The sequence below is a fragment of the Anastrepha obliqua genome, chromosome 4 (genome assembly GCF_027943255.1).
Source record: "Anastrepha obliqua isolate idAnaObli1 chromosome 4, idAnaObli1_1.0, whole genome shotgun sequence".
Classification (NCBI taxonomy): Eukaryota; Metazoa; Arthropoda; class Insecta; order Diptera; family Tephritidae; genus Anastrepha; species Anastrepha obliqua.
This window is the reverse complement of record NC_072895.1, coordinates 40,626,225-40,638,179: the sequence shown is the minus strand read 5'-3', so window position 1 is coordinate 40,638,179 and position 11,955 is coordinate 40,626,225. Positions and strand designations below refer to the sequence as shown.

The 11,955-nt window shown below is 35.9% G+C and overlaps 2 protein-coding genes across 3 annotated transcripts; both read left to right on the top strand.

Moving 5' to 3' along the window:
- The first annotated feature begins 686 nt into the window (after nucleotides 1-686).
- On the top strand, nucleotides 687-6,635 carry LOC129244467 (mediator of RNA polymerase II transcription subunit 23). The gene is made up of 22 exons (XM_054882107.1): nucleotides 687-830; nucleotides 890-983; nucleotides 1,059-1,209; nucleotides 1,280-1,412; nucleotides 1,487-1,654; nucleotides 1,715-2,230; nucleotides 2,303-2,389; nucleotides 2,447-2,548; nucleotides 2,601-2,701; nucleotides 2,760-3,008; nucleotides 3,069-3,196; nucleotides 3,277-3,445; nucleotides 3,511-3,686; nucleotides 3,751-4,063; nucleotides 4,125-4,448; nucleotides 4,521-4,744; nucleotides 4,813-4,895; nucleotides 4,953-5,100; nucleotides 5,172-5,616; nucleotides 5,675-5,887; nucleotides 5,952-6,092; nucleotides 6,149-6,635. Exons 1-22 carry the CDS (start codon nucleotides 792-794, stop codon nucleotides 6,609-6,611), a joined length of 4,467 nt encoding a protein of 1,488 aa, XP_054738082.1. The 5' UTR covers nucleotides 687-791; the 3' UTR covers nucleotides 6,612-6,635.
- Nucleotides 6,636-7,404: 769 nt separating this feature from the next.
- Nucleotides 7,405-11,868, top strand: LOC129244465 (uncharacterized). 2 transcript variants are annotated; one of them, XM_054882102.1, is made up of 4 exons: nucleotides 7,405-7,541; nucleotides 8,733-8,895; nucleotides 9,154-9,208; nucleotides 11,668-11,868. In XM_054882102.1, the coding sequence occupies exons 1-4, from the start codon at nucleotides 7,497-7,499 to the stop codon at nucleotides 11,861-11,863; spliced, it is 459 nt and encodes a 152-aa protein (XP_054738077.1). In that variant the 5' UTR covers nucleotides 7,405-7,496; the 3' UTR covers nucleotides 11,864-11,868. The 2 variants fall into 2 exon arrangements, with proteins under 2 accessions (XP_054738077.1, XP_054738078.1); XM_054882103.1 differs by having other exon boundaries at nucleotides 7,406-7,541; nucleotides 8,739-8,895.
- The last annotated feature ends 87 nt before the right edge of the window (nucleotides 11,869-11,955 follow it).

Below are 11,955 nucleotides of genomic sequence, written 5' to 3'. Positions count from 1 at the left end.
CAACCACAAGGAAAAACTCAGGAAAAATAGCCTAAAGTGTATCTAAGATATATGTAAGGTATAGTTCTCTCTCTCCTTTTTCTCGAAGTTATATCTTTTTTCTCTCTCGTGGAACGAAAATGTCCAAAAAGTTGCATGGCCTTGAAATTTTACTCTCCATTCTCGCTCGTCCATCGACGCCTAAGAAGTCTCACTTAAAAAAATACAAAATAATATTTTTTTAATAGCTGTAATAATGCTTTTTTATTAAGAAATATCTGAATTCGTATGACAGTTTTAGACTTTTTGACAAGAGTTTCTATGAAATTTAATAATTGTTTATGTAACTATGGTACAGAAAAGAATGTTTTAGAACCTGATTCTCAGCTGTGGACATTTTTTGAACCAGTTGAGAGTGTTTTTACTTAGGGATCTGTGCAATGATCAGATCTAAGTGTTATTTATTTCGTGTTTTTACAGCTTATCAGCCTTAAGTGCGTAGACTAAGAACAATTATTTTTCCAAGTGGTTTAGAATAGTAATGAAATATATTGTGGAAGTATTTTCTAAATAGAGCTTTTGAATACAGTCGCTCCATTCTAAATTGTGTAAGTTTTAATGTATTTTATAGTGGCGTTTAAAAACGAGTCTGGCAGCACTGGTCGCATTATAACAAACAAATTTGCCGATATGCAACATCTGTTTGTTTACGTAGCCGGTCTACAGCTCTACAGGACGCTTTTTATTGTTTTTCCTTAGAAAAAATATTTATTTTAATAGAACGACTATTAATTATCTGAAACAAGAGAGAAATGGACACGGAAATATTAGAAGCAGTCAACAGTTTCCTTGTAAGTACATTGAGCTACCGTGTGTGCATGTTTACAAGTGTTTTTTATATATTTCACAGAAAGTGGAGCCAATTGAGGAAGCGTTTCTCAGTGTTATTGTGTATAAGTCGAATGCCGAAGAGGACAAGGCGAGTTCTTTTACTGAATGCATTTGTGAGTAGTCCAAACTATATAAGATAGCTTGGCATGGATGTGAATTAAAAATGTTGCTTTTTCATAAAAAAATAGTGCGTAAATTCGAAGATGTGCCTCAGGATAACAAAGAGGGTTTGGTGAGGCAGTATTTGCAACGTGCAGCAACAGCCACGAATATATCACACCTTCGTGTGCTAATGAATACATTAAGCAAACTGGCGGAGACACATGCTATAACAGCAAGGTAATAATGTCTAATGTCTAACGAATTGCTTTTCCTTAGTTGCATATAATTATTTTATATTTACTTGCAGAATGCTGTGTGATAAGATTTTGCTTTGCGATAGATTAGTATATGAAAATGCAAACTTTTGGGTCGAAAGTTTCAAAATAATTAAGCGCGTGCTATCGCTTGTAGACTATAAAGGAGTGCGCGAGATAATGAAGGTATGCATATAGAGAAACGGGACGTTAATTGGTTCATTATATATACCCTACAGTGATATGAAAAAATCTTTCAGATGTGTCGTGACAAGGCTCAAACCTTCCCCGTGAACATAAACGTCTGTTTCTTACCACAGTTGCAGGCTTTGAGGGATACGTTGAACTACATATTTGATCGGAATAACTGCTTACTGCCGGGTTACTTTATTGCCAATGAAATAATGAAGCCACCACCATACCATTGGGTAATTGTTATTTACCAGTTTTCTTAACAATAATTAAAATCGTACTGCATAAACTTTCAGACAATTAATAAAATGATGACTGATTTCATGGAGGAATTCCGTAGAACCGCACAAATGGTCTCTATCATTGGTCACTCGCATATGTTGCCTATTGTTGAATGCTTTGGCTATGCGGATCATATGATGAATTCTTGGAAATTAGATCCGAATACATTACGTTTCGTTTTTAAAGGTAATCTGCCTTACGATGCGGATCTGCTAGAGGAGCAAACCAAACTTTTACGTTACGTGCTTGATCAACCATACTCCAAAGAAATGGTATCTGTCATGATGAGTTTGCAGAAGCAACAAAAGCAACGTTGCAATGCCCTTGAAGAGCAATTAGTGAATTTGATCATATCGGCAATGGAAATGACTGAGAGCAATGACTCTATGATGGGCAGTAGTTTTAATGTATACGAAGAGCAAACTTCCATGAACGAATGGGTATGGCTGCATCTATCGTCACAGCTTATTTACTTTGTGCTTTTCCAGTTTGTAAGTTTCTCGCACATAGTGACGGCATTGTATGAGAAGGTAAAATCGATCAAATTAAAATATACAAATAATTTTGTCCAATTCACATTTGCTTTCATTGATTTATTGTAGCTTTCCAAGAAGGAGTTGCGAAAGGGACGCGATCAGCTTATGTGGATACTCTTGCAATTCATTTCTGGCAGCATACAGAAAAATCCAGTACGTAGCACTAAAAGTTCAGAAAACAAAACAAAAACTAATTTATTGCATTTATAGATAGCGAATTTTCTACCTACATTCAAACTATTTGACTTGCTTTACCCCGAGCAGGAGCCTTTAAAATTACCAGATTGCACGAAATCCTCATTATTGCGTCAGGTAAGTAAAGAAAAAATATGGAGAAAAAATGTTTACTACTATTTATATACAGATGGCGCCCATATGCATTTGGATACACCTGATGAAAAAAGCTAGGCTGGAAAATATGAATATCAACAGACCCTTGCCAATTGCATTGAAAAACCATCATGAGTATGTCTCTCTACTAGACGTGTATTGTACGCCAAATAATTACTTTGCTTATTTACAGTTTTCTACAACACCTAGTTATGCCGAACACAATGATGTCTATGAATTTGGGCAATGATTTTCGTATTATACTTATTTGTAATGCATATTCAACTAATCAAGAGTATTTTTCACGTCCAATGAATATACTAACCGAGGCGTTAAATGGCAATGCCAAAACTGCAGCGGGTGGTCAAGTACCCTCGGCGCCATTCTCTATGGTGGTTTTGGATAGCTTGACTGTGCACAGCAAAATGTCGCTCATACACAGGTAACATGAAAATAAGTTTTCTACAAATTAGAATAAATGCATTAAATGTATGAGTTGCAGTTTTTTTACGCAAATGATTAAACAAGCGCAGGCAAAGAGCTCCATACCAGCGCCGGCTTTAGTCGAAACCTATGCACGGTTGCTCGTTTACACTGAAATCGAATCTTTGGGCATTAAAGGGTTCTTGCGTAAGTTATTTCAAATATCCAATTTCTATATCTTTCGTATTACAATTATTATATAATTTTTTTTTTTTTTGTTTTTGTAGAACAATTACTACCCGCTGTATTCAAACACCAAGCCTGGGGTATACTGCATACGCTGCTGGAAATGTTCCTATATCGCTTACATCACATACCAACACAATACCGTTTACAGCTACTTTCGCACTGTACGGTCGTTTCGCCGCAAACCAACAAAATGCAGCTAAATTTGTGGTATGTTATATTCGCAGTAATAAAAATATTAACTTACAATTTTAAAATTAAAAAATTCTGTTTAGCTTTGAGTCGACGGCTTTGCGCCTTATCACTGGCTTGGGCTCAGTTGAAATGCAGCCGCAAATGTCGCGTTATTTCAGTGAGAAGCCACCTGGTTCTGTGGCGTCGAGCGAAAGTGAAGAACTGAATCGCGTGCTTATACTAACGCTGGCAAGATCAATGCACATGACTGGGCTAGGTAAGTTATTAAAATTCGATATATATTTTTTTAAGCTTACACAATACTCTCCTCTTACACACAGGCGATGAACTGCAGCCTTGGTGCAAAGAGCTGCTCAGTATTATTATGCAAAACACGCCACATTCTTGGGCCTCACATTCTCTAGCCTGTTTCCCGCCTGCGTTGAACGAATTTTTCGTGCAAAATAATCATCCCTTAGAGAATAAACAACTACTTAAAAAGTCAGTGGAGGAAGAATATCGTAACTGGACCTCAATGTCGAATGACAACGATATCATGAATCATTTTATACGGCCCAGTACCAACCCACTCTTCCTTTGCCTGCTCTTCAAAATGATTTGGGAAACTGAAAACGTCAGTCCGGTGGCATACAAGTAAATAATGCATGATTAGTTTGCAACAACTTTGCATAGTTCTAAACAAAATTCATTACAGAATCTTGGAGGGGATTAGCGCACGTGCATTATCAGCACATTTACGCAAGTTATGCGACTACTTAGTCGGTGAAGTGGCCAATAGTAATGGCAAAGATTTCATACACAAATGTGTGGACACCATCAACAATATGATTTGGAAATACAATATCGTAACAATTGATCGTGTTGTACTGTGCTTGGCATTGCGCACGCAAGAGGGCAATGAGGCACAGGTGTGCTTCCTCATAATACAATTGCTGCTATTGAAGACATCGGAGTTGCGTAATCGCATACAGGAGTTTTGCAAAGAGAATCATCCCGATCATTGGAAGCAAAATAATTGGTAGGATTTATTAATGCTATTACTGTAATATAAAATACAAAAATTGTCAATGTCCCTTTTGGCCATTTTCAGGCATGAGAAACACTTGTCATTTCATCAGAAGTACCCCGAAAAATTCGCGCCTGACGAATCGGCCTCACATCCACCATTGCCCGTATATTTCTCAAATGTTTGTCTAAGATTTTTGCCAGTATTGGACATTGTTGTGCATCGCTTTATTGAACTGCCCATACAACATGTGCACCAAATATGTGAAGTGATATTGGATCATCTAAGTATTTTGTACAAATTTCATGGTGCGTACATTAGACATCTTTGTAGCGCGCGAAAATTTGCGATTAATGTTTCATATTTTACTACATAGATCGCCCCATTACATATTTATACAACACATTGCATTTCTATGAACGTATTTTGCGTGAACGACCATCGTTAAAAAAGAAATTGGTAAGCATCTGCAGAGCAACAAAAAAAATGCAAATATTTTAATTTCAAACTTTACAGGTCAGCGCCATTACTGGTGCCTTTTGCGACATACGTCCGCCGAATTGGTGTGTTAGTGAACCATACAAGATATTTATGCAAAATCAGGAGTTGCTGTGGAATCCAGAACTAAATTACTATATCAACTTGGTGCGGCGTCTTTCTGATAGTAGGTTACTCTTTTTTGATATGTAGGACTCAACAATTTACTCTGATTCTCACCTTTTCAATTCATTGCAGCGATAACGGGCAAAAATCTCTTCTTCAATACCGATTGGCGTTTCAATGAGTTCCCCAATGCACCAGCCCATGCGCTGTATGTCACTTGTGTCGAGCTGCTTAGTTTGCCAATCGCACCGTCGATTGTGGCAAACAATGTTGTAGATGTCATTGTCAAGGGTTATTCGTTGATACCTCAAAAGGAGATACATAACTACATCAATGCGGTGGGTATTATATTAGCCGCACTACCCGAGACACACTGGAGTGTTATCTATGATCGTTTGCAAGACGCATTAAATGCGCCTAAAATGGTGAAATGGAACTACCGTTTTTCGGCTTTTGAACTATTTAATTTCAAGACCGTTTGCGAATCAATGATTGAAAAGAATTATGTCTTAATACTGGCCGTGGCGCACTCCATTTTCCATCATATGGGTGGTTTTAAGTTAGCGTCAATGACCAAGTGAGTGAGAGTTTTATTTTGCCACAAACGTATTTATTTTAATCGTTCACTCGCTTAGGTACATCGCTGATAAGTTGAAGCCGTGTGTGCGCACCGAGCAACAGCTGGTTTTCCTGTGTCATGTATTTGGTCCATTTTTACAGCGTATCGATTTAGAGAAGCCCAACACTGTGGCAGGCATTGCAATAATGATATACGAAATGCTCGATGTGGTAGACAAAGCGCACGGGCCTGCCCCACTCGAGTACATAGATACTATATGCGATTTTCTGTAAGTATTCGAGCTGCATATAAATAAATGTTGCATCCTTACAAGCGAGTATTTCCAATTTCAGCTACCACATCAAATATATTCATGTCGGTAATGTCATCAAAAACGAATCAGAAGTGATCATCAAGCGTTTACGACCTGCTTTGCAATTGCGACTACGTTTTATAACGCGTTTGAATATCGAAGATATCAACACCGAGAAGAAGTAAGTGCACCCACAGACATTCATTTATCGCGAAACTTCACATTTTGCTCTTGCAGTCTCAATATGCCTATCGCGCAGCAGCAGCAGCAGCAACAACAACAACAGCAACATCAAACAGCAACACAACAACAGCTAACTGCTGTCGCACAACATCAAGCTCAACAGCTCCAACAACAGCAACAACAACAAAAATCGAATATGGTCAGCGCTCAGAGTCAGCAGCAACAGCAACAAGTGCAAATGCAGCCTAGTGGCAATGCACAACAACCAACGCAACAGCAGCAGCAGCAGCAACAACAACAACAATTGCAACAAAATGTGCCAATGGGTGGAGTAGGTGGCGGTGGTAATAGTGGTAGCGCGCCAGGAAATCATGCGCAAATGACTAATTACAATTTAATGGCACAGCAGCAACAACAACATCAGCAGCAGCAGCAGCAACATATGGCCGGAAACATGGGACAACATCAGCCACAACAAATGCAATATTTTATGCAAAATATGCCACCGCGTTATTGAATATCGTTTGTGCGCAAATACTTAAAAGTAAGTAAAGTAAGTAAAAAAAGTAAGTAAAGACATTTGATAGCAGCTCATAAAAGTGTATGAGAAGTGAGTGTATTTGTATTAAGAAATAAATACGATTTTCGTTGTCGGAACAATCGAGATTTATGTCCTGCCACTGTGCAGGACTCATCTAAAAAAAAAAACAAATTCTTTATTTATTTATTGTTTCTTACTTATTTATACAATAAATTAAATATTCTAAAAAAAAAAATCGACTCGCAGCACTGGCGATAGAGGCATTCAGCTGTGCCATGCAACGAAAAAAGTCTATGAATTGCTTAAGCAATTCTTTCAATTTCGTCTGAGCAAATCAACCTCTTGCCGACAGTTATACATTAATTGCACATTTTTAACGGTGGAATTTTTAGCATCTGAATGGTCTGAAGTTGGTGACACTTCGAGTGCTAGACCTTGTAATTGTATGGCCAAGCCACAGACGAGTAAAGGGTCTTAGCGCTTTATTTATTTTATTTGTTATTTATTTAATTAGTGCTTGTTTCAATAGCTCCTCCTCTTCAACCCAGTGACATACAAAGCGCGTATTCATATTGTTCATAAAGGAAGGAAAATATTGGAGTCAGGCTTATCTCTTTACGCTAATATTTTGCATAACTAAGTAAACTTATCCGTTTTAAAAAAGGTACAAGGCACAAAGGAACAAAAAGAGAATTCATTTATTCGCAAGAGATTTCAGTACTTTTTATTTTAACTGACTTTTCGTTTCAAAAGCTATATTTATTTACATTCATAAATCAATCAATATTTATTTATTTACATATTTTTGTTTGCATATCACGCAATTTTAGTTATTTTGTGGATTAAAAATGGTTTAAGCAGATGTATCGAAAAATTTGGTATAAACCCTTACATCAACGAAAAATTGTGAGTAATTGAAGTTAACAGACAACAATTTTGCTTTTGGGTTTATTTGCTTTAAATGTATATACATACATACATACATACATACATACATGAATACATGGCTACCCAGCATGATTCAGTAATAAATAATAATTAACAATTGAATCATGCATTACTATCAAATAACGAATCTGACGCTGCTATAGAAAAATGTTAAGTTCAGCAGATTGACTGAAATTTATGGTTTGTCAAATAAATGCATGACAATGAATGTTTTCAAGATGACCGAAAAGAGATTGAATATGATTCACGCACGGAGTGCCCGAAAAGAAGACAGCACGCGTCCTCGTTCCTACAAGGGTCAGTTCTGCGATACTGGGATGGCGAGTCATTTTATATCAGACCCAGAACTCTCACTCCAAAGGCATTCTTCGTACATTTATGGGAAATGTTGATGCTACTACAAACAACAACGGTACGCATCCTGAAGGAGCGAACAAAAGGTTTGCAGCATAGTTTCGAAGAATAATAGATTTGCATGGAATATACATATATATATATTTTTTTTTGGAATTTAAGAAGTGCTAGGTGGGATTTTACATGCACAACAGCATGGAGTATTTTAAGAATAGAAGAAGGACGTATGTATATTGAAGGCATTAATAAGTAAATATGTGAAAAATTAAAAATAAATGGTTTTGCTGCGTCGGTCTCGTTATTTAATACTTACACAACGTATGTATGTATGTAAAGATGTTTGTTCCGTATAATGCAACACACTAACGAGTTAGAAATACATATACATACATACGAGTACATTTATTGTTAGTTGTAGAGTGTGGAGTTCTTCAATCTTGGACGTCGAGATCCAGATGGCAGATAGGTGAGTGACGATAATCACTCGAATAATTCGTTATCCACCGGCCCAGCCCTGGTAATAGTAAATACTTGGATGCTCTACACCTATGCATTCTGGCGGTACTGTAAAACTAGCCGTGGTGGAGGCCTAATGCTTCGAACACTGCTTCGATTGCTGTATAAATATATGCACATTTTGGGTTCATCCAAGCCCCAAAAACTACTTTTGTAAATTTTTTTGTGTTGCTTTCTTACTGATATGGTTCGTAGAAGTTGGTTTTATTTGTTCTGAAGATTCTGAAATCGTATAAAAATTAAGAATCAAAAATTTATTCTTCATTTCTTTTCTATAAGAAACAGTGGAAGCAGATGTCATTGTTTAGTAAATTAATTTACTATCAGCAACCATTTATCGATCATTTAGTGAGCACATGGTTACAGCCGCTACCTTTTCCCACCATTCTCAAAGTGGCTTTCACCTTTATCTTGGCCATATTTGTATTGCTGCCCATCATATCGCACCCTAAATACAAAAGGGTCACAACTCAAAATTTTCCACACTCGAGCTTGACTTGTTTACAGTAGCACAGAAAAGAAACTATGTGACATATCACGCTGAAATTTGCCATGTAAGCTTATAACAGTCCTATCAAAAAACAAAAAAATTATTTTTGCCATATGTCATCCGCGGACCGTTTTATTGATAACGTCTCGTTCATATCTCAGCAGAAGGCATATTTTGAGTTGTGACCCTTTTGTATTTAGGGTGCGATATATCCAGCTGTAATATTTATTTGGTCGTACGCTGAGGTGCAGTATATACTCGAAAAGTAAGTCATAATTTGGTATGGTAAGTTTTGAGAAAAAACAAATGGGTATTAAATACAAGGTGGCGCAAAATTAATCAGCCAGTTTTTTTTTTTGAATACCTTTTACTAAATAAAAACAAATTATTTAGAGTTATGGAAATTTTTATATCTTGAGAAGAAACAAATGCGTATTAAATACAAGGTGGCGCGAAATAAATCATCCAATTTTTTTTTAAATAACTTTTTTACTAAATAAAAAAAATTATTTTGAGTGATGGGAAATTTTTTAAATCTTGAGGAAAAACAATTGCGTATTAAATACATGGTGGCGCAAAATTAATCACGCTCTATTGCTTTTTTGTTTGTATACTGCAGCTCTCTAGTTCATAAGTGTTTGCAAAAATTATAAATCTTTCGATAGGGTGATTAATTTTGCACCACCCTATATGATAGATTATACAACCATTTCCATGACAGCAGTTCGACGTTACCGGAATGACCCGGATTTATTTCCAGCCAAGGACTGTTACCTCAGCAGCATTCCCCGTATATGTATGAGAAATATTTATGCTATTACAACAACGGCCAAGGACTGTCTCTCCAGTAGCATTCACGTACATGTATGGGGAATGTTTATGCTGCTACAATAACAACACCATGGATGAGATTTAGGCCAAGCTTTTCAATTTCTAACTAAAATCTTTGTAATTCTTTTGAATAAAATAACTACGTACATATCTGTAGTCCTGAAAAACAAGACAAGTCTGAAATTTTCAACTCGTTTATGAAATTAATTGAAGTGACATGCCGCTGGCATCTTATATTATTTGTGGCAGCTAAGGCCCACACTTCTCATAGAAACAACCTAAACAACCTAACGGTAATCTGGGTGGCAATGGCTATAACCAGCGTTTAATTTAGTAGACTAATTCCGGCAAGAAAAACAAAACCAATTTTTTTTTAATCCAATTTTTTATAAATTAAAACTATAACGGGTAATAATTCACGGCATTTCTTTATCTCTTAGTCACTTCCTCTTCTGCAATTAATTGAATCATCAACTTCCCTAAAGTAAAATGTGGACTTAGGTCGACTTAGATATTTTTAAAAACATGCATTTGAATTAAAATACCTATCATAAGATGCTTTATGAAATATCGAGATTTATTGATCTAAAATCATAAACAGCTAAACTCAAATAAGCTGCTTTGCCAAACTAGATACCAAACAGATCTGATTTTTACGAAAAAGTTTAAATATCAGTCCATAATTTCACTTTTGTACGATTTTTGCATACAAATAATTATTCACGGAATATAACGGAACTATTTGTATTTTCTTTGATATATTGTGCATTCAACAAGTGATTTTAATCCCGGATAGAAGCACGTGTTGTTAAAAAATAAAATGGAATCTTCGAACGCGTATGAGAGGCATATTTTGTATTTTTTTTATAAAAGTGGTAAAAATGCAACAACTGCTGCTGCAGAAATAAACACTGTTCATGGAGAGGATACCGTGAGTGTAAAGACTGCGCAAAAGTGGTTTTCAAAATTCCGAAAGGGGGGGGCAGCACTCCAGCACTTTCAAATTTTTCAATTTTTTTTTTTTGCTTTAAAAATTCATTTACAATCTAAAGAATATCTTTTCAATGTTTTAAGCTTAATGGAAAGTCTAAAAAGTCCCTTAAAGTCAGTGAAGTGATGAGCGTCGAACGAAAGATGAGTAAGAACGACATTTTGATCAATTTTTTTATAAAAAAATGTATTTTTTTCTTTTTCACTTCAAGTTTTAATTTTAATGAACAATTTTTGTCTGGTTGATTTCAGCCGATTACAAGAGGCTGTACATTGTACGGCGTAAATTAAAGGAGCCACGTTTGATCAGCTGTACCGCCACCACTTTTTTTTTAATTTCTATATTCATTTAAGTATGCATATTAATATGCAAATTATTTTAAGATAATAAATACTCTCAGTTTTTCACCAAAAAATTATTGAAAAGCTCGTTGTCTGGAGGAGCTGCCCCCTTTAAGTAAAGTGCAAATTTTAAGCAGGTCAAAAATCACACTGATTTTTGAGATTTTTTTTCGATCGCGGTCTTGTATTTTCTCCATTTAACGCCACTTTGTTTATATGCAAGAAAACACCCATCACGCGTCAGCAGTAAAAAAATGTCAAAAATTAACGCAATTTTTAAACCACCTGAAATTTGTACTTTATTATACCAAAATTCAATGATCTATCAAACTGCATGGCCGAAAAATTTGATGAATATTTGCTCAATTTTTACAAATTTTATACCAAGTTCGAAACTTTACTTTATATAGTTCTTATTGTAGTATGAACTATATTTTTACAATATAAAAAATAATTGAAATTACAAAATAAATAAGTAGTCATAGTGTGGTGTACACTTTCTTTTGACGCTAACAGTAGTCATACTAAAATAAAATTCTACTAATTCTTACCACTTTTCAGCCATTATGACATAGCTTTTCCCGAGAAACTTGATGTGCTGGGCTATTTACATCGCCTCTACTCATTTCGCATCGTCAATGAAAAGTACAACATTTTTCTGATCCTGTACTTGGAACGTTGGCGCATATTAGGCACCGCCATCGCCTCAACAATTGACTATGTTAGGTTGGCGTTCTGCTTACTATTCAATACTTAGTACTTCGCAGTGGAATAGAAGATTTTGCGCTTGCAGATGCCATCAAATTAGAAGCGAAATGAAAAAACGGGAGAAATTCTACAAATTCCAAA